The sequence below is a fragment of the Phocoena sinus genome, chromosome 13, assembly GCF_008692025.1.
Source record: "Phocoena sinus isolate mPhoSin1 chromosome 13, mPhoSin1.pri, whole genome shotgun sequence".
Taxonomy (NCBI): Eukaryota; Metazoa; Chordata; class Mammalia; order Artiodactyla; family Phocoenidae; genus Phocoena; species Phocoena sinus.
The window spans coordinates 2,257,658-2,284,861 of NC_045775.1; the positions used below are offsets into that span (position 1 = coordinate 2,257,658).

A 27,204-nucleotide genomic window follows, 5' to 3' on the forward strand; every position below is an offset into this window, starting at 1 on the left:
GCTGCTTTTGTGTCCTCGTAACGAGGCTGGGTAATATTTCCTTGTCACTGTCCTCTGAGTGCTGTTGCAGAGATAATAAAATAAATATATGGCCTCTTTATCTTAGAGGCCAAAGATACGGAAAATGCTTGTCACAAGGAGATGTGAGTAACACTGAGAAGAATCTAGTAGGTTTCCCGAATCCCAGCCCCCAGCTGCCTCTAAGGCACAAGCACCATCTATCATCTTCTGTTTCTAAAACCAGTCCCGCAAAGATCTTGTTTCCTATGTTTGTGAGCACGATTTCAACTTGCAGGAAAGCCTCCTAAAATAGGTAGAAAGATTTTGCTTGGCTCCTATATATGTGGTTGAAGGACTATTTTCACACTTTAGTTTCCACGAGGAAAAAAAACCCCTAGTAGTTTGCATAATACACTATAATGCCATATATAAATGGCACAAGGTAGGTGTTTTTAGTTTGACATTTTCTTAAGTGACACAGAGAGCTCACAAGAAATATCTATTTATATAGTTTTGCCTGTATTCATTTCCAAATACTTCAGTAAAGATGGAAAAAGGGAGAACTAAAAAAGATGGCTTGTATATAAAGATGGGATATATCTGGGATAGAATTGGAATAGAATTGGGATGGTGCTAAGAATTAGTTCATCTTACACTGTGATCTAGTTATGCTTTGTTATTATAGTTTATAGATTTCTTTAGAAATCTAAGTTCCCCTCAATTGTAACCCAAAGACACCTGCCATGCATCAATTATTTTTATCAGAGTTGCTCCACCCTGCTCTGTGGTTCCGGCAGTGATAGTTTGGTGGTTGTTATGGAAGCGATTTTTATTAGGCTGTAAGGAGTATCTCTAAAGCCCCAGCGACCTCTGCAGACCTGCCTGTCCCCCTTCTAATGCAGACCCTCCTTTCCCAGGCACCACGCGGCCACCTTCATTTGGGAAGAGAAGAGCTTCCCTTCCTGGTGAGCTGCTGCCCCCTGGGAGGAGGGAGGGGAGTATTTTTGCCACTTTACAGAAGAGAAATGGAGGCGACAGCCTGGTCCAGATGGTGCGAGAAGGGGGGCCTCTTGGAGGCACCTGGGTCCCATCCCACTGTTCACTCGAGGAGCGTGTGCTTTCCCTGGGCCTTCTCAAAATAACCGATTAGACTCACTGCACGCCTCCATCCCAACACGCTCTTTATTCTTCGTTTGTACCTTAGGAGGATCCCAAGGTGAAAGAAGCTCATAAATACGACAACGTTCCACCCAAAGCACTGGATTCTATTTTTTACGCCAAAGAAGGAAAGAAGAAACCAAAGGCAGAACCTTTCATCCACAGCGGGGCAGGTAATGTGAAATGCTGTGTCGCTGTCGGCAATTCGAAATGCTGCCGGGTCAGGAATCTGCTTTTCCAGACCAATTTCATCCTGCAAAGATATGACTTGTAACGATCTGATTTAAAAACCCGACTCGTAACTGTCTGATTTGTTAATAAATTGTTCGGCATGTAGGGCCGTGGTAGGGGGAGTAGAAAAGTAAAATTTCAGGGCTGAGGGTGATGGGATTCTCCTACTAGGAAGCCCTCCAAGATAAACACAGGATTTAAAAGTAATTCTGGGGGCTTCCCTGGTGGCACAGTGGTTGAGAGTCCGCTTGCCGATGCGGGGGACACGGGTTCGTGCCCCGGTCCGGGAAGATCCCATATGCCGCGGAGCGGCTGGGCCCGTGAGCCATGGCCGCTGAGCCTGCGCATCCGGAGCCTGTGCTCCACAATGGGAGAGGCCACAGCAGTGAGAGGCCTGCGTACCGCAAAAAAAAAAAAAAAAAAAAAAAAAGTAATTCTATCATCTCTATGGACCTCTGGGAGGGCATATTGTCCTTTAAGGACCAATGACACTGAAAACAACCAACAAACATATCAACCTTTTGAGGCAAACATGAACATAAAAGCCATCAGAACCCACTGTTTGGGTTTACTTTTTGAGTATGAGAGACATTTAAAAGATTGAACTTCAGAAGTGATTTTAAAACGAAATAATTTAAACTACACTCCTTGCAGTCCTACTCCTATTCTTACTACTATTGCTACTACCAGTAGTATTACTGTTACTACCATTATCGGTACTACTGTTACTACTACAGTTAGTGCTACTGTTCCTACTATTATTAGCTCTGACTGGGGGCCAGGCTCTGAAGGAGGTGCTTTCTGTGACTGTGTCATCTGCAGGTGTGATGGGTACCTACAAGACTTAAGTCCCCTGGTTGGTTGCGGAGCAGAGAGGGAGATGGCGGGAAGGAGGGCTTCCCTTGCCTTCTCCGCAGCATCTGACAAGTTTGCAAGTCATTTCTCTTAAGCTGTCTTCTCCCTCGGCTCTCAGTACCACACAGAACGACTCAGGTTTTCTTCTCTTTGCTCCCCGTTTCTTAGCTTCCTGTGTTTGCTTCAGGCTACAGAGTGGGGCGTTTCCCTAACGCTTTTCTCTGGCTTCTCCCCCTCTCCTGGCTCTCCCCATCCCATGACAAATGCGTCATCCTGCTGTGCACCAGGCGCTGGTCCGGACACGCAGGTGTTCAGGCATGTTCCTTTCATCCTCGGAGCTCACGTCCTGGCAGGCAAGGCAGATGCGTGAGCACAGAGGCCACGCTGTTCTACTCCACCCTCACGGGGCTTATCACGGAGCCTACTGAACCTATACTACCTGAACTTCTGTAATATGTTAACAGTAATAGAAAATTTAATCACCGAGTAAAATGTCTTTCTTGGCAAAACATACCCTCCAGGAGTGGCCTGGGCTGCCGGGGAGAGCGTGGCCTGCTGGGACTCACATTCCAGCTGTGGCCCTCATGAGCCTGTGACCTGGGCACATTCCTTACCTGAAAACGGATGTCGTAGGTGTGTCTGAGGATTGCCATGAGTATTAATATCAAAGGCGTAGGTAGAGGAGCCCCTGGGACACAGTGGGTGCCCGCCCTCTCCTCTCCTCTTCCATCCCTTATCCTCCAGCCCAGGGCTCGGGGGATGGTTCTTCCGGGACCGGGGTCGGGAAGGGCCAGAATGGACCCCGTGAGGGGTGGGGAGGTCCAGGACTCTTGACTGAGGAAAGGGATGGGCTGTGATCACATCTGTCTCCTTTTGGATGTTGAAGGAACCGGCTAGCCCACTTCTTTTTCCTCTGCTGTCACCTGTTGCTTCTGAGTGGGATGAGGATAAACTTTTCAGGAACCTTGGGATTTTATAAAAGCATTTACTATTGATACATCCAGCTGTAGTGCTAATTAGATGATTTTGTCTGTCAGCCAGGTTGAGTGGCTTGCAGTGTACAGATTCAACCCCTGTGTCGTTAAAGCCCGGTTCTTGAATATATTTTGAAGTAACGCATCTGTGTGTCCTTAAAATCTGATGTTGGTGTCTCGTGGTTGCTTTGCGTTTATTTCTAACTGAATGAACCGAGCGCACACTTGTCAGACGTTCACTGTATTTTGTCTCTGGCCTGAGTCCCATGGGGTTGGGACACAGGGATGACGGTGACTCCCGGGGTCTGGGACCTTTGTGGAGACAGTGCAGGTGTTAAGGGCCACTGAACCCAGCACCTCGACTGAAGCAAAATCAAGGGTGGTAGGGAAATGCAGGTGAGGGGATGTATGGGTCCCGGGGTCCCTCGGCCAGGCCGCCTGACAGTGACACAGGAAGCTCCAAGGATGCTGAGTTGTAACTCTGGTTTGGCTCAGAAAAGGTATAACGAACATCGGTTTGAAAACCCTGCCTGCATTATTTTTCTCCAGATGGTCACGTGTATGAAGCCCAGACTCCTAACAAGGAAACCCAAGGAGCACCAGAAGTTACGGGGGCCCCGGACGTGCATGTGGAGGTGCCTGTGGACAGGTGGGTGGCGGGCACTGCAGGACTGCGCCCACCTCCTTCTTACTGCTGCTCCGTCAGCCCTGCCTGCACCTTATCCCCAGCCCCTCCCCAGAGCTCTCCCTGGCCTCTAGAATGTTCTTTGTCCCCTGCACTTAGCTACTGCTCATCTTTTAGATCCTATGCTGTGCATTTTCTTGTCTGCCCGTCTTTCCCCCCAAGGCTCTTCTGCTACCAGGACCCTTCTTAGCACACGTCACAGTTTGTGACGGCACTTCAGCCTTATTTGGTTACTGTCCGTTTTCCGCGCTAAGCTGTAAGCTCCATAAGAAGGCCATGGTCTGCGCTGCTCACTTGTGTAGCCCCTGTTCCTAGCAGAGGTCCTGGCAGGTAGAAGGCTCTTAGGAATCACCGGTGGAAGGATGGGATGATGGTATAATCAGACCATGTGGTCGGGAATCATGCATCTGCCCCGTCCTAGCTTCCCGACCTCGGGCCTCAGTCTCCTTGTGCATGTGGCGGAGATGATGTCACCGTGCAGGTCAGCCTGGGCACCAAGTGAGGTGTTAGTGCCCAGTCCAGGGCCTGGCGCACAGTGGACCCTCTCTCTCTGTGTCCCTCCTCCTGGCCTCATGGAGGAGAGAGGTGGAGTCCTGCATGGGACAGGACGACTGGAGGGGAGAGGTGACGGGGAGAGGGGCTCACTTCGAGGCCTGGTGCCTGGACAGGAGCAGAAGCAAAGGGCCCCAGGCCCGAGTCGGAGGCCTGGGTTCCAGCTGGCTCTGCTCCGCCCCCCCCCCCCCCCCCCCACAGTGCACCCAGCAGGTCTCCAGGGCCTCCGGGCCCCAATCCTGGGCCTCAAAGGGGAGTCTGTGCCGAAATGTATGACTTTGCCTCTGGTATCTACCTGGAGGCATTAAAGGTCCATTTCCAATCATAGGCTTTTGAGAAAATAATTTATATTCTGTATAAGGTCAGTATTAGCATTTGAGTCCCATTTTTGTTCCTCTTAAATAAAGTGGGTCCCAGCCCTGCGCTTGCCCCGAATCACAGGAACCAGCGAGCTTTCCTGCTCCGCTTTCAGTACTAATCACTTTTAACCTTGTCATTTATTTTTAACTTCTGCAATTTTTTCCCTGTGATATATTTTTAAAATGTCATAACTCTGTCTTAATGTAGTAGCCTTCCACTTCCTCTTGACATTTTGAACACTTTTCTCATATGTCCTGTTGTATTCCCTAAATTACTAGTAATATTATTCTTTTCCTCGACATGACAAAAAAATGACCCAAAGATTTGGTCTTCTCTTAAAACCCAAACTAACAGTTTAAATATTTTTATTGCATACTTAAGAATTTTATAGTAATAATATTAAGATATTTTAGGCAGTTACTTTTTTATACCAAATTTATCATCCACACTCCCACCTCCAACATGAATTATTGTTATTGATCTATTATTGTGTGTTTTCTGGGCTGCACGCTGAGAGTGTTTGGCACAGTTTTAAATGGAGGCAAAGTCCTAGTGTGTCAAATAGTGTTTCCATACTGTTTGGGAACAGTAAACGTAAATTTCTGTTGCTCCCGTATTTGAGTTCCATTGTGTTCGAGGCTGTGGAGTGAGATGGATTTCCCCAGACTGGTGTGTAGTCTGATGGGGGGAAGCGGTGTCCACACCACACGACAGGGGCTGCACACCTGGAGAACTGCACGAGAGGCGTTGGCCTTCATTTGTGTTCTGGTGCTAAGCTCTTGGAGCCACCGGTCTCCTTGTGGAAGGAGGGGAGGGTACTTGTTTTCATGCCCTTAGGACTTTCTGGTTCATAATGAAGAACGGTTGGCCTTTATATTAAACTATTTGATTATGATGGTGCCTTTTATCATAACCTGGAACGCTTTTCTCATGCTTTTGAGTGACTCGCTTTAAGCTGTGGGTGTCTCATCATTCCCTGAATGGCTGGTGGCTGCAGCATTGCGCTTTCTCCACTTCTGTGTTGCCGGAAGGGCAAAATGTTACAAAATATAACATCCCAACTAGTCAATTTATGAATTTAGAGTCAAACTGAGATGGACTAAGGGAACCTCAAGAATGAGGACCCCTCCGGGTCCAAGGGGGCAGGTGTGGTTTGTTCAGCCTGTTGGTAGCTGATGACGCCTGTGAATAACAGGGTCGAGGCCACTCAGACCGTCCTGCAGCAGCAGCGGCCTGCGACACTGCACTTCCGCTGCCGAGTGAAGGTTGAAGTTGAGGCTCGGAGGAGTGTGGAAGGTGGGCTGTCCCTTGTTCCTGCCGGGTGCCATCGTGTAACATCCGCTTTTTTTGTGATGGTGAGCGAGGCTGACTGTGGCCTCTTAACCTTTCCTTCACTCCAGTGCCTAGAAGCTTCCCCCCAGGACTTCTGAGTCGGTCAGGAACTCCTTGGAGCTGTGCAGAGAGGGCAGGGCACTGCGTTGGAGCGCGGGGCAGGGGTGTCGGGTGCTCGGTGGTAAGGAGATGTCATCAGCTGTTTAGAGTGTTGGCCTTCCTGACGGTCCAGGAGGGCTGTTAAGCTGCCTTTAGACCTGCGCTCTGATTCCTAAGATGCTCCCACTTTTCTGGCTCTGCCTCCCGATCATTTCCTCTTTAATTTACCCACAGAGCGATGCATACTTCCAACCAGACGTGTCACTTTTTCTGTCCTCCTACGTCAGCCACTTGGTTTTCCACCACCTGACACCTTTGCAGTTGATTTCAGAGAGCCGCTCATTTTCCTCCATATGTTGGAAGGTGCGTGCTTACATTCCAGGGCCTCTGGTCGTAAAAGCTTATTCTGGAGAACAAACTTGACATTGAGACCCTCATAGAATTCTGTTGACACCCATCTTTGGCTCATGAGAGAATCAAGATCGAGGTGCCGGGTGAGAGAAGCTGTGCTCTGAGTTAATGGAGTGATTTCAGTGCCTGTATCATGAATGGGGAAGCTCAAGCCACTGAACCCTGTTTGTCCTGAACCAAGTGGTTCCTGAACAGGACGAAAGGCTAAGCTGTGGAAAATATAATGAAAGTGAAAGGGAGAGAATGCTAGGGATTGGGACTCTGGCTGTGGCCTGACATTAGAAAGCGTTTTACTGATGGTCAACCATGGTGACAGGGACTATGGTCCATGGGCGTTAGTCACCTTTTTCCTCTTCTATGCTGCACTGTCTCCTTTTGAGTTTTCACTTTTAAGAAAATTATGATTTACTTTCAGTGCCTCGTTTCTCATTGGCTTTAGTAGCGGTTAATGTATCCCCTTGCCATCCACCGCCCCCTCCAACCTTTCTCTATCCGAGCTTGAGTGGAGGACAAGGGTGATTGAGTTAACTGTCTGCTTTATCAGCCTCGATTCTCCCAGAGTGCTGACTTCTTACACCAGCTTCTATTTTAAAGTCCTGACTTATTATACCTCAACGTTAAGGAAATGATTGTTAGCACTTGTAATATGCACAAAAGTGACATCCAGATATTAAGACATTGATGTTGAAGTTCTGTCTGATTTAAGGACTACATTTGTCACAAAGTAATGTCTTCTGCCAGATTTAAGATTATATTTATTTAATATATTTTAATTAATTAATTTATTTATTTTTGGCTGCATTGGGTCTCCATTGCTGTGCGCGGGCTTTCTCTAGTTGCGCCGAGCTGGGGCTGCTCTTCGTTGTGGTGCACGGGCTTCTCATTGCAGTGGCTTCTCTTGTTGCGGAGCACGGGCTCTAGGTGCATGGGCTTCAGTAGCTGTGGCGCGCGGACTTCAGTAGTTGTGGCGCGCGGGCTTAGTTGCTCTGCGGCACGTGGGGTCTTCCCGGACCAGCGCTCGAACCCGTGTCCCCTGCATTGGCAGGCGGATTCTTGACCACTGCACCACCAGGGAAGCCCCCTATTTTTATTTTTATAAGTACTTTAAAAAGAGAAAAATGCCCAGAATTGCAGTCTCTGTTTAGCCGGGACCCTGACCTTTGATTCCTTTTGGGGGAAATAGTTCAGCATCTCTCCACACATGCTCAGCTCTATTTTAGCAGAGTAGCTTGACGATATCATTTTGCAGCAGGCAATAAGCAGGTGTATAAACCCCAGGTCTGCAGTTGATGCATGAGAAGGCTTGACTGAAATCACAGTGGGCTGAGTCCTCTGTGGTCGGTCCTCACAGAGGTCTGACCTCTGCTGAAATTCACTTATTTTCAGGGAGTCCCAGAGAGTCCGGTGAGAGGGCCTTTCCTTAGATTCTCCAGCAGCTACCAGAGTGGTCACCCTCCACTGCACTTCCCGTAGTTCACTTCACTCCAGAGATAAGCTAAGAAGAAGACACTAACTGCAGTAAAACCAAACTAATGTGGACTAATTAGGAGAAGGTCCCTCTGAATCTGTGTAATCTCTGAATTGTTTAATTAGAAAAAACATAATGCAGCTTTAAAGCTTTGTTACTTTCAGCTGCAGAGTGGCTCAGACTGAGCTCATATCTGTCCTTGGGGTTCCCACATTAATGAATAAATAAAAAGTGTAATTAGCACTATTAGGATGCCTTTAGCTGTAAAGAACAGAAAACCTAAGGAGAAGTGGCTTAAACAATAGGAGACTCTAACCACGCATGTACTAGAGGTCTAGAGATTCCCGGCAAAAGCTGCAAAGGTTCCAGAGTTGCAGCCCAGCGGCTTGTGGGGTCACTGAGGGCTCGTCTTCCCAGGGCTCCACTGCCTTCCTCAGCACGTTGACTTTCGGCCTCGGGCTTGTTTCCTTAAGACGTTACTTAGGCTCTGGGCGAGATGCGTGAACATCCACAAGAAGGAGAGAGAGACCGTTTCCTTCCCCGAGACTTTTGCAAATAGTGAGAAGAGTCTTTACTACATACTGCTGAATCAGTGAACGAGTCAGCGATCCGCATCACATCAATTATTCTGTGAAAGAATGTGCTTTGAACTTCTCCTGAAGTGCAGTTTGATCAGCCCCAGCGAGCTTTCTTCGTCACGGCTCCTTCTCTGCGTAGACCATAGGGAGAGAACGCTCGTGCGGTCGGGGTCTGAGTTCTCAGGAGGTTTGGGTGACTGAGGTCTGGGCCAGTGGGATCGATTGTATTGAGCACACTTGTCTACACAGCCGCAGAGCTCGGCGCCGCACATTCGGGGGTCAGCTGGCAGGAGCCGTCGGGTCCTTGGGGCTTGTCGCTAACATCAATTCTGGTCACTCGGTAAGAGCTGGCTTCTCCACCCACTTTAGCTCAGGTGTAGCTACGCGACCTGCCGTCACCGATGACGGGTGACACTTCCAGGCAGAGGCATTAAGAGCCAGCGTGGACTTGGCCATGTGCCTTCTTTGACTCTGAGGTCGAGGAAACAGCAGGACTCGGAGTCTCCTGGGTGACTGATGAACGGGAGGCCTTCACCAGCCCACCTGTTCCCACTGACACAGGCACGTGATTGAAGGAGCCCCCGTGGGCACCTTGATTTTGGCCCCAGAACCACACGATTTTCCCCCGGTGTGGAGAAAGGTTCCAGGACACCAAGTATGATAGCTCGTTGCCTTTTGCCAGCAAGTTATGACAACCGGGAGATTATCCACAAGGGGAGTGCGCACACGGCCAGGGGCAGTGGGACCAGCCAGGCCGTGGCGGTGCCCCTTGGGCCCAGAGGAAGAGGGTGCTACTCAGGTCCCCAGGGGTGCGCTGAGAAGTACAGAGGTGTCTGCAGTGACCACTCTCTCTGTTTTACCCAAAAGGGATTTATAGCGTCTCAAAGTTTTCTCCAACAGTTGTATTAAACAGGTTTGTTACCAAAAGTGGCGTCCGGCTGTTTGCTGCTCAAAAGCCAATACTCGAGGGCAAAGTTGGTGGAAAGGAAAGTTTGCTTTATTCTGGAGGCCGGCAACTGGGGGTGGGCGGTGGGAGGCTGGACTCGTGTCTAAAGGCCGATTCCCGCACCGCTCACAATCAGGGGGCAGGAGCTTTTACAGGCGGAGGGAGGGGGCTTCCTGCAGGAACAGCACAGTCGGCTCTGACGGCCGTCTTGAAATCGGTCACTGGTGCTCTGACCAGCGTCATCTTGACTGTCTTAAGCACAGTTAGTCTGCAGTTCCAGGGTCGGTTTGTTCCCATTTCTTTGAGGCAAGTCTCAGAATTGTGGCAGCTTGTGTCCTGGCTACAGCCTGGTCATCGTGGAGTTCCCTTCTCCCACCTGGTGGGGTTTTCAGTGTCTACAAGACAGCTCCCAGGACATGGCTCAGATTATTATCTATAGCCCTTGAGGAGGGACTAAAGGTCCTTGACTCTGCTAATGACTAAACTATTATAATTTTGTCCTGTTTGTTTTCCTTTGCTTTGCATTTTCTCACTTCTCTGGTTAAAGTTATTCTTTGGCTAGAGTTTTCCTGCAGACAAGGCAGCTGGAGGACACGGACGGGGAAAGACTATAGGGTCCCGCTCCGTTTCAGGCTGGCCCTTGGTTGCAGGAGCCAAAGGTAAAAATGCAGAGCAGACGCAGCCTTGGACTTGAAGTAACCACTGTGGAAAAACTGGTGACTTTTCAGCTTTACCTGTAGAAATGGTCAGAAAGTCACGTGGCTTCACGCGCTCTTTGCTTCTTTAAAGGACTTTGACACAGGTTGACCGTGACTAAATCTAACACATGGCGCATTTTCTCCCCAGAAACCAGCCGAGATAGTGAAAGAAGAGACACAGAGTCACATGCCTAATTTTGAAAGCAACAAGGTGAGTTAATTCTACTTTTATTTTGTACTTGACGGCTCGAGGCTAAGGCGCCTTTTTATCCTTTTAACATGTTGGGTGGAGCTCTTGTTTGATGGAGAAGGGGTCAGAGAGCCAAGTCATTCCAGGATACGAATCAGCACAGGGTTGGACCAGAGTGTTCCTCTTCTGCAGGCTGTACCTCACATCAGGTCTCTTGTGTGCCAGAAATTACAGTAGTTTTCATGGCTTCTACACTAGTCTTTGCCACCTTTTACTGTACTTCCAGTCACAGACTGAAAAGCTCTTCTTTCCAACATCTTTCAAGATATAGTTTTAGAGGGGGAGGAAGGAGAGGAAGGAAGGACAGGGGAACCATGGCAGCAGGCGTGGGGAGGCTCTGTTGTCCCGGATACCTTGGACATTGGTTTTGTGGGTAGTCAGTGTTGTGTAAACGGCACGTCTTGGCTGCGGACATGTGCAGCACATGCTCTGTAGATGGCAGCATGAGCTAGTGCAGAACGCGCTGTGTGGTTTGTGTTTGTCCAGTTGCTTTACATGTGCCGTCAACGCGGGAAGCATGTCTTTCCATGGCACGTGATGAGATTACGAGACTAATCTGTATAAAATATGTGTATTGGGAAAATAAAATTTACTTTAAATTCTTTAGTTGAGGGATATTTCACAACTAAAACTTGTATACTTTTAAGGTACACAATTTGATATACGTATCCATTGTGAGATAAGCGCCGTAATCAAGCTAATTAACATAGCCGTGTGTGTGTGTGTGTGTGTGTGTGTGTGTGTGTGTGTGTGTTGAAAACATTCAAGACAAAATTTACTTTAAATATACAATTCGTGTAGCTAAGAAGCAGACTTTTGGGAGCTTGTTTTTAAAATTCTGTCTCTGGATTTTCTTTTCAAGGTGGTTTCTTGCTTTTAGATTTTTGGCTCCAGGCAGGAGGTCATGTAACAAATCTGGGCTATTGAGTCTGTTCTGATGACAGACTATGAAGAAGTCTGTGGATGTGATGGCGTTGCAAGTGAGCCTGTCCTGCTCTGAGACGTGCCCCGCAGCATCCTGGCTCCGCGTTTAAAAAGAGGGAGCAGAGTCGGCTCCTGGGTCTTGCCCACCTTGGAAAGGGGGTTTGTGGGAAAGGACGTGGGTCCTTAGGAAGTTTGTTCGGGTTTTTCAACATGAAAGGAGTTTATGATCTGAAACAGACAGTTAGAGGAAATAATCTTTCAAATGATTCTCTTTCCTTCCTTATAGTCTTAAATATTTCTGACCTGGAGGAAGTGTTCAGGGAGAGGTACACTCTCTGTGTCTGGATGGTTAGGGAAGCCTTTCAAATGTGGAGGGACAAAAGGATGTTCACGGTGGCTGACGAGTGTAAGACCGTGTCTGCGGGTGGGAAGACGGTGGTCCCGGGGTACTGGGTGTCGAGGGGCCAAAGGTCACCTGCTTGCTTCGGGGCCGTGGACGAAAGGGTGCTGTTACAATTCAGCCATGGAGTAGCCGAATGCCACGTTTTTTTTTTTCTTTTTTTCTTTTTCTTTTTTTTTTTTTGCGTTACGCGGGCCTCTCACTGTTGTGGCCTCTCCCATTGCGGAGCAGAGGCTCCGGACGCGCAGGCCCAGCAGCCACGGCTCACGGGCCCAGCCGCTCCGCGGCACGTGGGATCCTCCCGGACCGGGGCACGGACCCATGTCCCCTGCATCGGCAGGCGGACTGTCAACCACTGCGCCACCAGGGAAGCCCCGAATGCCACGTTTTAATGAAGTATTTCACCGGTGTATTTTGCCTGCATTGAGTTTTTACTATCACTTGGATATCTGTGCACACTGGCTGTGGACATTCATCATCTATGCTTTGCTGACTTGCTCTGTAAATATACCTCCTCGGGCCTCTGGGAGCGTCTTGTGCATTAGTAGCTGACATCAGTCAGTAGACTTAATTTCTTAGCCTGAATCAAAGGGTTTTTCTCAAGGCCAGCAATATCGTTGGAATAATGGCAAATCCAAGCGCCTCGTTTGCAGATATCTGGGTTAAGAACCTAAGCTTTTGGGGAAGGAAGGTGATAAGGAACAGCTGGGCCTCCTTCTCTTGCCCAAACACGGATGACTTATGTCAGGCAGAAGGGCTGGATCGAGCAGACGCATCTTCACGGAGCCTTTGCTGTGGGCTGGGCACGTGCTGGCCCCTGTCACTCACGTCCCTGCTCACCCAAACATCACTCTTCCAGGTGGTATCAATCCCCGCTTTATAGACTGAAAACCAGTGAGGTGGAGAGATCTGAGAGGGAATCTACCGCACCAGCAGTTAGGAGGCAGGGTGCTTGGCTTTGAACCCAGTTCTGAACGATTCCAAAGTTTGTGTTTCCTCCCCAGAGAACCACGTGTCTGATTCCTCAGAGGAGACATCCCCTGCGTCATGCTTCCTGGTCTGCCCCTCCCAAGACAGGTGCTCTGTGATGTTCAGGACTGGGTTCATGGTGTGTGGCTCTCCAGGATGTTTTAGTTCTGTCAGGTCCACAGGACTCCGTCTCTGCTTCAGCATGAGCTGAACAAAAACTTCGCTGGTGTGAAACACCCCGTGGAGTTGAAGGTCGTCGGCCCTAAAATCTAGCCCATGCTTCTATGGGCTCAGAAGGAGAGCAAGCATTGTATAAGCATGGCGGTAGCTAGTAATACTAATAAAAAGAAATATTACTCAATGAACACTTCCTGGCCGATAGGCCACAGTGATCTGTGTCTCTCAGTGAACTGTGGTTTTATTTGGCATTTCATTTGTCTGTTCACTTGAAAAATTGATCCTGTGATATTTATTTGACATTGAATATATAGATTTCTCAGGTATGTGGCTTCTGGCTTGACCCCCTCTCCCAGACAGATCGTGAAATCCTTAAGGGGCTGATATACATCCTTTACGGTGTCTAGGACAGTGTCTTATATGCAGTAGGTTCTTCATAAATTTTGTGGACTTGCTTCACGTTACCTGTGACTGAGTTGCTTAAACCGAAGTATATGAGCCTGGGGTAAGATGGTAATGACCTTGCGAAGCTGTAAGACAGCATATATTGTTATGAACGTTCTTTAAAAATACATATTTTATTTCTGATGTTGGATCACAAGGGTTTCTGTTTCATTTTGTTAGGATTTTTTAACGGTAAACTATATACAGCATAAAATTTGCCATTTTGACTGTTTTTAAGTGTACTTTAAAAAATTCAATAGTGCCATTAAATTCAGGGACGTTAGGTACATTTTCAGTGTTGTACAGGCATCACCACAGCCTACCGCCAAACTTTTCCATCCCCCAGACAGAACCTCTGTGAGTGTTAGGCACTGTTTCCCCGTTTCCCCTCCTCCAGACCTGACTCTGCTGTCATTTATGCATTTAAAACAACCTCCGACCAAAGGAGCTATTTAGATGTAGGTATTAGGAGCAGATCCCACTCACCCCGGCCCAGGGAGTTTCAGACAAGTGCATTTATTTTGTCATTATGTATGTCATGGGCACAGAATTGGGTGAAATCAAGATCAAACACCAAAGTGGACCCGTGCTGTGACATTCCTTCATTCCCAGAACGCTTTAAGTGTGTTAATTACACAGTCAGGACAACTCTGCCGATATCTGACACTTTAATAATGTTTTCCTTCTTAAAAAATGGAATGTTACCGACATCAATTAACTAATTTGAAACTTTATGTGAACTTATAAAGATGACATGTGTACTTTTCCCCTTTACCTATTTCAAACTGCGTTCCTGACACACATTTTTAATTAAATTGGGTGAAAACTGTCTGCATTGAGGTAGACTGCAATTTCTCCAGTCCTTTTCGTGCCTGATTTGTTTAGATCCATTGATTGTAAGGCAGTTTATGAGCAAGCAGCACTTTTTAATTCAAGCTGCCTGCTGAGTTTGTAAAACAATGTGTAAAAATTTTGAAAAGATTCAGTCCCTTTCCAAACGGCCGTGAAGATGATTCTGCGGCCCATGTGTTTAGGGCTGTCCAAGCCTGGCAGGGATTCCCATCTGCAGGCAGGTTTGCGCAGGAGTGGTCCGGCCTCTGGGACTCTAAGCCTTTTAATCTGACTCTGAGATCTGGGTTATCAACATTTGAATCGGTTTTTAGCTTTTCCTACCTTCAAAAAGTTATACATATAAAACTTTCATGGGTAATTTTATGTATTCATGAAGCAAAGAGGGAGAGAGATTGACTTTAATATTTTGGCTGCTTGAGTCTTTCTTCTGTGGAGATTATCTTGGCACTTTCTGCCTCCTTTTGTGCTGTTTCCTGTGATGGATTAAGTTTCGTGAAGGAAGAGTTCGTTTTACTGTCTTCTGAGCACCTTTCACATCACCTGGCACGCAGGAGTATGTGGTCTTGAATCTGATCAAGCACCCTGAGCACAGGAGGTAACTATCGTGTAGTTGTGGTGGCAGCTTCAGGGGCAGTCTGAAGAACTCTGGCCCAGAGGCGGGCTTATGGCAAAGCCAGGGCCGCGGAGTGATTCCCGGTAGAGAGGACTAAAACCGCAGCTGAACAGTCAGTGACTCGCCAGAGACTGTGTCTTAAGAAGTAATCAAAGCCTCGACCTTTCTCTACAGGCAAGTTAAACTCTCTTTGGAAAATACCATAAAGTCAAAAGACAATCAAAGTATGGAAGAAGCTATTTGCAACACAAATTAAATTTTCTTTGTTTATAAAGAGCTCCCTAAGCCATTAATATAGCCCTATAAAAGAAAGGCAAGTGAGACAAATAGGAAATCCACAGAGAAGAATACAAATCTCCAAAAGATGTAAGAAAATATATCCATGTTATTCCTAATTAAAGAAATGCAAATAATAAACAATGAGTTTATTTTAAAACTTAGGTTGACGATGTCCAGCGCTGGGAAGATGCGGGAAGACAGTGATGCTCTCTAACAGGGCCAAAGTGTAAATTGGTGCAGCCTTTTGGCAAGAGAATTTTGCTCTTTCTATTAAAGTTAATTCTGCACATATTTTTTTAACCATTTCCATGGCTAGGAATAGTCCACAAATGTACTCATAAATAACAAAAACTAGAAACAAATGAGATATTCACCCTTCGGGGTTGGTTGATTAATATATGCTCCATTCACACAATGGAAAACACTGCAGCTGTATAAACAGTAAGGTAGACCCATGTGTACTGAGGGTCAGGGCTCCAAAGTATTATATTAACTGAAGAAAAGTCAAGCTGCAACCGAGGATGTAATATGCTGTATTTGGTATAAAAATATGGAGCAAGACGCACATAAAAAAAACAAAGAATTTAGAATGGGAAAGGGGCAGTGCTTGATGAAGTGGAAGGGAAAGAGGAGGCACAAGACCGCAGACACGGTAGCAAGGATGGGGTCAAGGCTTGAGACCCAAGTCCTGAGTGATATTTACAACAAGAAAGAACTTGACCCAACCAGGAAGGTGAGAGGAGATAGGGAAGGTTGGGGATTTATTTGACAATATCCTTCTTGCAGATAGTTGATTACTATATATTTTTTTAATAATAGGAAAAAGACGATGAAAGGCTTTATGAAGATAATGAAAGGAAGGTTTGTATCAACGGATTCTGTAGTTTTGTGTTTCCTCTTCTGAAGACAGACCTTATAAGATAATCAGAGGAGTCCAAAACCTTGTCAGGTGCTTTTTAGAAGTAGAATATCATCTCCATCATACACCATCGCTCTGTTCCCCAGAGGCAGAAAACGGACTCAGAGGAAAAGAAACGCTAAGGCACTTCAAGCAGGTGGATGGATCCACCGTAAGGGCAGATAATAAACAGGGCAGGGAAGACTCCTTTAGGGTCATGTATCAGGTGACTGCCCCCCAAGTCATCTGCCATCAGGCACCCAAGACACTCACCTGGGTTGTCCAGGAGGTCAGGGAACCCACACCCTCCCTGCTATGGGGCTCAGGATGGAACGTGTCCCCAGGGTGAGGGCACCGGAGGAGGGCAGGCTCCCCGTGGCCACGAGGCTCATGGCCCCCTGGGAAGGCAGGGCTCTGGCCAGGCAGCTGGCCCCCCGTGGCCGGTGGAGGCGCGTCTGGCTCTGTGGTGTTGCTCTCTAGGAGCTGTGTCCTAGGTAGAGTCAAGATCTCTCTGTTACTTGTTAAATGATTAAGTGGTCATAATGATTTTTGTCTGAGTACATCAGATTTTATTTGTTTATTCCTAATTTCACTTAGACTCCTCACCACTCCATAAAAATAAAACAAAACAAAACAAACAAAAAAATCTTGGGCCATAAATACTAATATTTGGGAAGGTTACCTAATCAAAACCAGCCTATGGAAGCCGCTTGGGATTTGACATCAGATTGGCCTAGAGCCGTACGCTCATCTGTCACTCACCCTGTGTGACCTTGGGAAAACCCCTTAATATTTCAGAGCCTCAGTTTCCTCTGCTGCAAGCTTGTTGTTCGATAGTTTATAACCAAATCGATATTTTATCCATATTAGCCCCAGGATTAGAGCTAATATGGATAAAATCTTCTCGATGCTATGCTTTTTATTTATGTTATTAGAAATAACGAATCGTAGGAGAATCCTGACAGTGTCTGGGGAGAGAGCACACACGTGAGCTACAGTTCTGTTTGTGAATATATTTCTAACATACAGATGTGCATGCAGCCACGTAAAAGAGCACAGATTCCAGTTTTAGTGCCTCTATTCATGTGCAGGTGTCCTTCGTTAAGTAATTTTACCTCTCTGCACCTCATTCATTCAATCAACAATTATTTTACACATTTACAGGTTTACTTACCTCGAAAGAATCAATTGAGACAATGGATTTGAAAGTTCTCGAAAAGTATATCTATGTTTAAAACGATGTTTATATTATTTACATTTAAGCTAAATAATGAAAGTACATGTTTTCCAATTGGAAAGTAGACACTTGGTTGTTCCCACTCTTGACTCTTGTTGAAATCAGTGTAATCAATTTTACCTGGCATTCCATCCTTTGGCAGGAACTCTCAGTGACCAGCCTGTGCTGGAAAGATCATAGTGTGTGTTCCCCGTGATGTCCCTGTAAATTTAAGTAACATCCACTTGGCTTTTAGTGTCCAGTGATTCTCTGGAAAATTTATCATTTGTTTGGTGTAGGTGTTACTTGCTCTTTTAATGGGAATGTTTTTACCAAACACAGTGGATGAAGAGTGTAGACTTTGGACACATGTCAACTGTGTCGTGAACGCGGTTTCACTTCCCTGAGCCTCAGTTTCTTCATTTGGAAAACTGGGATAATTTCTAACTTGTGAAGTCAGTATAAAGTCATAAAGTGCCATATACAGTGCGTTGAGAGTTAATTGTAGCTACTATTATTACTGTTATTCTCCAGTCTCATCATGGTTTCTAGCAGAGGTTTCAGGTCCTGTGAAGCAGGAGTTTGAATTTATATTTTCATTTTTCTCAGCATCAGGCACATATAGTTGGCATTAATTGCATTTTTTAAGTTGAATTTTCTTCTATGATATCTCATGTTTTAACATTAAAAATACATTATCAAACTATGAACAATTCATATTCATGTAGAATTATTAGCAAATACAGACAAGAAAAAAGTAAAACATTGAATTCCTGTTTAGAATCTGATTTCACTTTTGTGTATATTCTTCAAGACTGTTTTCCTTCTATTGTTTTATGTAGCATATTAAAGGGATCGTGACTTTGCTGATAATAGGAAAGTTTATTTGAACAAGCACCATGAATCAATATTGAGGATATTTTTAACATTTAACATTTTTTCTCAATACACTCGGAATGCTGATTTTATTCATTTGAAATAAATTTAAACATTTTGAACAAAGCTGCCATTCACATTAAAAAAAAAACGAAACACCAAAAAGACCGACTTATGAATCAGGTGCTTGCATTGAGTTCTTCCAGAGCAACGTTACTTCCAGAGCAAAGTTTCCCTTCTTGGGTGTCATCTGTTTTGACCATTTAATCTCATGCCAGCATTAAAAAAGACAGTTTTATTTCTCTTTTACTGGAATATTCAATTTGATTTCTCATTGGTTATATTTTTGTGATTGTAGTGAAAAATTGAGAGCCTTAAGAAGAGTTCAGTTGACCCTTGACCTGCACGGGTCCACTTATGTGCAGCTTTTTCAATAGTAAATATTACACGACTGCACAACCCCACCGTGGCTGTTCGAGTCCATGGATGTGGAACCTCGAATCGGGAGGATTGGCAACCCTAACCCACAGGTTGTCCAAGGGTCAACTGTAAACAGTTGGCAGAATTTAGCCAGGAATACATTTAAAACTGTAAACTAAAGTTTAAGTCATGAAACTAGTTGTGGAATTGCTCTGTTTCTATCCTGCATTGGCTGATAATAACCGAAACCCAACATCAACAAAGGACTCTCAGCCTGGTGTGCAGGTTGGTGGTTTGATTTTATTCTGCGTTGTAGGACGTAATCAGAACACGTGGACCACTCTTGACTGACGGGCATCCAGACAGGTTGCCATAGTGACAGGTTCTGGGTACAAAGTGTGTAAGAAGATGAAATGATAATAGTGAAATTTTTTTTCAAAGGCGTCAAAAATCAAGTATAATTTGATTCATAAGTGTGCTACCAGTGAAAAAACATTTCTTAGATAAGTTTTTTAGCATGTATATTCTTTGATTGATGAGATGTTCTATCACCTTGTAGAAGTGCATTTTGTATGTTTTATGACAATGTTATGTATGATTAGATCAAGTTAAAGTCCCTTCAAATGCGTGTTGAAGGCAACATTAGGCCAAACCTCAAAACCTGTTGAGCATTATGTATTAAATGCTGTCAGTGGGATGGAAACATAGTAGATATTGTCTGCTTTTGAAGCATTTATAATTTAGCCCACTGGAAAAGCAAGAGAGATAAAGTACCCAGCAACAAATGAATAGAGCTTACCTCTGTTTAAATTTATTCCTTGGGACTTACGCAAACTTAAAAAGATGTATACTTGAGTGTCACTTGTTCTGTTAAAATCTTGATGGTTATAAATTGAAACATTGAGAACATAAGCATAAATGGAGAATCTGCTCTCTAGTGTTCGATTTGACAGTGGAGCACTGAGGATCATTTTGTCTGTAGGTTATTGCCCTAGGCTAGCATTAATGTAAGGCATCCTTCAAGGCCAAGACTTGTGTTCTGCACATGCGGTGGACTTCATAGTTTAACCTTCTTGTCCAAGAATGCCTTTTAATAGTCCTGGGCTGTTGAACCAGAAGTAGCAGTGCCCAGGTGAGAAAAAGTGGCCAGGGTATCTTCAGATGATGGCTGGCCTTGCTGTGAGTGAGTGCGTAGCCTCAGCCTCAAGTAGGATGCTGGTGGTCGCTTTCCTCCCTGAGTCCACACTTCCTTTGAGCTGGGGTGGGGGCCGGCCCCCATCCTTCTCCTGAAGAAACGCGACTTCTAAGTTTTCACTTCCGGCCCGATCTTCCGCTCTTTTCCTAATGCTGTGTCTCTAATTAGTTCTCGAGTCACCTCTTCCAAGAAAATCTTAAATTACCCTTTCTGGTCATTTCTTTTTGCGGTACGCGGGCCTCTCACTGTTGTGGCCTCTCCTGTTGCGGAGCACAGGCTCCGGACGCGCAGGCTCAGCGGCCATGGCTCACCGGCCCAGCCGCTCCGCGGCATGTGGGATCCTCCCGGACTGGGGCACGAACCCGTGTCCCCTGCATCGGCAGGCGGACTCTCAACCACTGCGCCACCAGGGAAGCCTCCCTTTTCTGGTCATTTCTTAATGCTCTCTTCTTTTGGCAGTCATGCACACTATTTTAATCACGTCATTTTTTCTGATTACCCTCCAAGTTATTGTGTGTGTGCTTTCAAGTTTTTCAACAACTCTCTCTTGCGTGCCTGCTGTGTATTTTTCCTACGAGGCGGCAGCGCCTTCTGTAGGGGCGTGTCTTCTGCTCTCCCCCTCCTTCTCTGCCAAAGAGCAGGAATTGTTCAAAAAATTCTTAACTGAACAAATCTGGGCCTCCTAGGACTAGAATTTGGCATGAGAAGGAGATCTTGTCCCCTCATAGCTTTTAGTCTTCAGTGTTTCATGTGGTTGAAAAATTGGAAATTTCAAAGCATTATGACTTTGGGTGGAGTCATAATAACAAGAAAATTGGAAAACAAAATAGGACAATGGGTAATTTTGGTGCAGTAGAGAACAGGAGTTATCTATCATTGATGAATGCTGTGCGCTTATTTTCTTATAAAAGAGTCATGTTCTGTTTTTCATTTTGGTTTTCTTGTCATTATGACTCAACTTCAAATCAAAACCTCATAAGATGAGGGGTTTTGAAAAAAATGGGCTCTTCCTATCGTGTGTACCTCTGCTTCAAGTTGGCTGCCCAGGCTAGGAAATGGTGTACTTCGTCCCAGATAAGATCAGATTTAAAAAGTGACTTGCTGATATGTTGCTAGCTGTAAAACGAATGATAAGACAGTGAAACCTTTTAAAAAATAATCAAAGTAACGGTTTCTATCAAATGACATAAATCATATTTAAGTGAGTTAACAAATGCTGGGCTCAGGACACGAGGCATTTTCCATTGCCTGCGGCTACTGATGAAAACACCATTAAGCATCTTGCTGAAATAAAAAGCACACCAAATCCCAAACAGCAGTTTACTCTTGCTGTTATCAGGCAATCAGTAGAGGGATTTCATTTAATTACCTTTGTCAGAAATGCCAGTAAAGCCAGGGAGGTTTTGATCTCGCGTTGTCTCTCACTCAGGATTTTTGGGACAAAATGAAAACGGCATTGATTCTTTAATCGATTTTTGAAATTCATTGCCTGCCCAGTATCTTTACTATGTTTTTCTTTTTATTATCTTGATACCACTTTGTCACTACAGCTAAGTGTTTTATTGCTTCCCTAAGAGACAAGGTTAATGTTGAGCAGCATTGGAGTCTCAAAAGCCAAGTGTAAGTCATCAATAATGCTAAGTGGGATATGGTGCATTAAATGTTAAGAAACAAACTGTTTAGAGAATTACATGGCTTCAGAAAAATATAAGGCTTGGATTCCTCTATACCTAGGAGATTCATCTGGTTTCAGGCAGAAAGAGAAACGTTCACTGTTGAATAGAAGAGGTGCTTTATCTTCAACACAACTGCAGGTATATATTCCGTGTAACACTCTTCATTAATAAAACAGAAGGTATTGAATTGATGTTTGATAATAGAACAGACAGGAATAGACAAATCTAACTTTTCATACGGTGGGCTCCATCCAAACACTTCTGTTGAATTCATGCCAATTTTAGAAGTGGCGTTTAGGGACCTGAAGAAGGAGATGAGGTGGCTGCAGTCTGGCCTAGAGAAGTAGCAAGTGAAAAAATACCAGCAAGTTATAAGAGGAACGTGCTCTGGGGACCTGCTGCCCAGCATGGCGATTCTAGCTAGTATCTGTGTCGTATCCTTGGAATTTGCTGAGAGCGTAGATCTGTTCTCACCCCACACAGAACAAGGTGATGCTGTGACGTGATGGTTGTATTAATTACCTCGAGTGGGGGAATCATCTCATAATCCATACATCCTTTAGATCATCCTTAGAAGACACGATGCTGTGTCAGTCACACCTCAGTTAAGCTGGAGGAAAAGATTAGCAAATGCGGGCCAGTTTCCACCACCACAAGCTTCGGTGCCTTTGCCCCTGGTTCTAGGCTAAGGATTCACGAGGCCCTCCGAGCGCCCCTTTTCCAGGGGACTCAGAATCCCTTTCAGCGTCCGTGGGGCTGGTTCTCCCTGACGCTATCCCAGCAGCGGCCTGGGCTCCCTTCCCGCCACCCTCCCAGCGGATCACCTGCCCTCTAAGCCGCTGCCTCTGGGCAGAGGGCAGAATCAAGGCAGCGCTCGTAGGATGTGCTGTCACTGGGCTCTCTCTCTCAGATGGGCTCCCGATTTGTTTGTTGACCTTGGCACTGTAAAAAGGAAGGAGGGAAAATGAAGCCAGATTCTCAGGTAGGTTCACTGCTCCACACCAGCCTGTGTTTGGCCGTCCATTTATTAGTTTGTTTTTCTCATTCACCGGTTGTCCAGCGTAGTATGTGTTACAGAAAGTTGATTTTAAGCAGATGAACAAAACTCTTACTTTGGGCCACCTGCTAGGACGCAGATGAGGACAGCACTGAGATTTTGCTGTGAGCAGACTCTTAATTAAAAGCGTCAGCAGAGGTGCCTCCACGGGGTGGGAGCGAGGAACTTTACGGAACTTCTGCCCGAGTAGCAGGAACAGGGCACAGAGCGAGGAGACATGATCCTTCTTAGAGCAGCGCGTTGTCCTCTTAGCTGTGAGTCTGGCCCTGGAATATGGGGCACCGTCATCCATTTCTGTTCTCCGTGCGTGGGCATCTCATCACACTTCTGTTGGCGTCAGGTGGAGGTTTTATCTTAAAATAGGACCACATAATACACAAACCATTGCAGTAACAAAAGGAAAGCGTTTTATTCGTATTTACTTGGGTTTCCACATGTGTTGTAGAGATGCTGTCTATAACTTTTAAAACATATGAATTATTATTAATTATGAGAATTATGTGGCCCAGCTACAATGTTTTTGTAAGGTACCAAACAACCTAAGGTTTAGGTCTGTATAATGTAGTCAGGGCCATAAATATAATTTTTGGAAACAAAAAGTAACGTTTTAAATTTTCATTTCTGGGAAAGCTTAATGAGAAACCTTTATTGGCTGCCTCCACCACATTCTGGAAAGGTACTTTTAAGTGAATTTATTACTTAGCTACCCGAAATTGATAGCCATATTTTGGAGGAAAAAAATATCTTTTCCCAGGAGGAGTTTAGTGGAGAGAAAATCAGATACGAGGCTGCGAGGCCCATGGGCACTTTGAACTGACAAGTGAGATTGTTCAGGGCCCCTTTTATTGATTCCACATATCTTCTGTGAACCTGGCAGCTTTTCCCCAAGAGAGACCTAAAATGAGAAATAGCAGGGTCCTTGGGCTTCCCTGGTGGTGCAGTGGTTGAGAGTCCGCCTGCTGATGCAGGGGACGTGGGTTCGTGCCCCGGTCCGGGAAGATCCCACGTGCCATGGAGCGGCTGGGCCCGTGAGCCATGGCCACTGGTCCTGCGCGTCCGGAGCCTGTACTCTGCAACGGGAGAAGCCACAGCAGTGAGAGGCCCGCATACCGCAAAAAAAAAAAAACAAAAAGAAAGAAAGAAATAGCAGGGTTCTTGGGACTCAGAGCTGAGGTCTGCTACTGAGATTGTGTGGAGGTGCCATCCCCAAGACCGTGTAATAGTGATTCAAGTCAAGGTGTGTCTCTTATTTATTCATCTTCAGGGTTTGTCTATGTTGATATTTGAAGGAGGGGAATCCATGGCAGTGCAAAAAATAGTTCTATCAATAAAATTCACATTTCTGGTGTAAATAGAATGAGTAGGAAGGGACAAGCTTTTCTGAAGTTGTAATACATCAAAAAGCAGATTTACACCTTGTGTTGAAATGCGTTCAATAATGCATCTCACAGATTGGTAAATATTGTAGGCACAGAACGTGTATGAATTTTAGCAAGCTGTGCGTTTATTTGGGGTGCAGCAAAATGATCCCGAACATCCTTCAGTTCCATCCTCTGTGTCGGAAGCCTGTGTGACATTCAGCATTCTCTGTCACTACCGTCCAAACATGTATCACAAAGTCTACACACCTATACCTGGTAAATAAGCCTGCATTAGACCGGCCGTTGACTCCCTGACCCTGCCTTCTGTCTGTGGAATATATTGGGTCTCTGGGATCTTCAAATGCTGTGCCAGAAGCACTCCAAGCAATGATCCTTCTCCAATCCTTTCCTACTACGGAGGCAGAAATGGAAACATCTCTTTGCTTCTTTCAATACTGTAATCTTTGGTAATTTCCCTATCGCAACAGAAGTATTTTAAACCAACTCCAAATCTCTGGTGAGGGTATACTCCACATTCAGTATCTATTCAGGTGCAAAAGACTCTGCAAAGTTCAGACACAGAAAGATGCAGTAAGATGCAGACTTATCACCCGATTCGTGAATTGCTGCTCTCCTGAGTCTGGCAGAAAGGCTGCAGGCATGGGGAGGGAGAGGCTAGCAAATGGGAAGGGGGTTAGGACTGTATTTTTAATGCAAAGTTTCTCTTCTTTCTTGCTATGTATAAAAATATGCAATTAAAATATAAAAAATCAGATTGAAAATTAAAGTAATAAAAAGCTATCTTCATAGGTGAAGCTGGTGACTCCTTTTTCCTAATTCTTGTTCAGAAGTTCTCCTTGCAAATGGTGAGCTTGGAAGTTGTGACTGAGTTTAGTTTAGGTCTTGAAGGTTTGATGTGTAAAGTGATAATGGACTCAGGGTACCGCTCTTAGAATTAATGCGCAAGCATCTATTTTTTATAATATGCTTGGCGAATTAAATGATACTCTATCAAATTTTGATAAATACTTTAGTGTGGTTCTCAAACGTATTATTCTCGGAACTCCTTTATACACTTCAATATAATTGCAGATCGCAAAGAGCTTGTACTTACGTGAGTGATATCTATCGGTAGTTACTGTATTAGGTATTAAAGCTGAGAAATTTAAAGCCATTTATTTATTCATTTAAAACTAGCTACAATAAATCAATTTTGCCAGATCCAGGCAGCTGCATTTCATATTTGCTTCTGCATCACTTTGCTGCTATATGATACTTTGATAGAAGTAGGTGAAGAATACGTACTTGGAAAAGAGAAGAATGTTTTAAGAGCTTTTTTCAGACAGTTGTGGACACTCTTTGATACTGTACCAAAACTCGACAAGGGATGATTTCTTTTTTTTCTTTTATTAAAGCACAGTTGATTTACAGTGTTGTGTTAATTTCTGCTGTACAGCAAAGCGAGTCAGTTATACATATATATACATTCTTTTTGAAATATTCTTTTCCATTATGATTTATCATAAGATACTGAATATAGATCTCTGTGCTCTACAGTAGGACCTTGGTGTTTATCCATTCCATATATAATAGCTTACCTCTGCTCACCCCAACTTCCCACTCCATCCCTCCCCCAACCCCCTCCCCCTTGGCAACCACCAGTCTGTTCTCTGTGTCGGTGACTCTATTTATGTTTTGTAGATAAGTTCATGTGTGTCATATTTTAGATTCCACATATAAGTGATATCATATGGTATTTGTCTTTCTCTTTCTGACTTACTTCACTTAGTATGATAATCTCTAGGTCCATCCATGTTGCTGCAAATGGCATTATTTCATTCGTTTTTTATGGCTGAGTAGTATTCCATTGTATATATGTACCACATCTTCTTTATCCATTCATCTGTCAATGGACATTTAGCTTGTTTCCAAGCCTTGGCTGTTGTAAATAGTGCTGCTATGAACATAGGGGTGCGTGTATCTTTTTTTTTTTTTTTTTTTTTTGCGGTACGCGGGCCTCTTGCTGCTGTGGCCTCTCCCATTGCGGAGCACAGGCTCCGGACGCGCAGGCTCAGCGGCCGTGGCTCACGGGCCCAGCCGCTCTTCGGCATGTGGGATCTTCCCGGACTGGGGCACGAACCCGTGTCCCCTGCATCGGCAGGCGGACTCTCAACCACTGCGCCACCAGGGAAGCCCTGTGTATCTTTTTGAATTAGAGTTTTGTCTGGATATGTGCCCAGGAGTGGGATTGCTGGATCATATGGCAACTCTATTTTTACTTTTTTGAGGAACCTCCATACTGTTTTCCATAGTGACTGCACCAACTTACATTCCCACCAACAGTGTAGGAGGGTTCCTTTTTGACAAGGGATGATTTCTTAAGGGTTAGCTGCAATTTGGAATCAGAAACAATATCAGTGAACAGTTTATCCTTTGTTACATTAAAATCCATTGTAATAATCTTGCACTTTGAATGGATTTTTCTTCATGCATGATTTTGCAAGGTGATGCATTGGTGATTTGGGAAATATTGGTTCAGTAAGTTATGCAAACATTGACACGGTTAATTATATAATATTTAAAAGGAGATCATATGCAGTAGTATTTCCAGGAATATCTTTAGAAAATACTTTCAGTATTGGGAAGCTGTGAGACACTGTGAATTGTTTTCACTGAAGTCATAGCCTTGTTTTGTTCAAGAAAGCATCTGCCCGGTACCCATGACTGAATAACTAGTTTGTCTGTTGGTCCTTTCAAGTAAAGCAGTGTTCCATGAATCTCAGTCTTTCTGGGGATGAAACAACCTTTGAACATTGTTCCTGGCCCTTCCAGCACACATGGCTGCCACCTGTCACCTCACCTGCGTTCATTTACTGACCTAGAATGCTTACAGTCCTTTGCTTTGTGAATAGCTGCACGTGAAGATCTCTGCATTGCCTTTCACATCAGGTTTTCCACACCAGTAACCAATATGCACTAATTCCACCCCCTCCCCTCTACTGTCTCATCAGCCCCTGGAGATGTGGCTTGACCCCTGGTAGCCTAGCATTACCTGTCTCATAACCACTCACCCTCAAATTCACCGCTCAGTTCTTCATCTACTCTATCCTTGAAATCATTGGGAGGTTTTTTTTTTGACACCGCCTGTCAACCCGTAAGACTCCTCTGTCCCACAGGAAGACCCTGGTTCTGACCAGCCCGCTCACATCTCCATCCTGGCTCTGCCCTTGGGCAGGGCCTTCACCTGTCT

At 45.2% G+C, this 27,204-nt stretch overlaps 1 protein-coding gene across 1 annotated transcript in view; it reads left to right on the plus strand.

The window, feature by feature from the left end:
- Nucleotides 1-27,204, plus strand: part of LOC116764590 (doublecortin domain-containing protein 2C-like) — a 141,396-nt gene that overhangs the window by 62,297 nt on the left and 51,895 nt on the right. Inside the window, 3 exon segments of the mRNA XM_032653314.1 lie at nt 1,205-1,331; nt 3,768-3,871; nt 10,496-10,558. Of these exon segments, the coding sequence (XP_032509205.1) occupies nt 1,205-1,331; nt 3,768-3,871; nt 10,496-10,558 (294 nt within the window).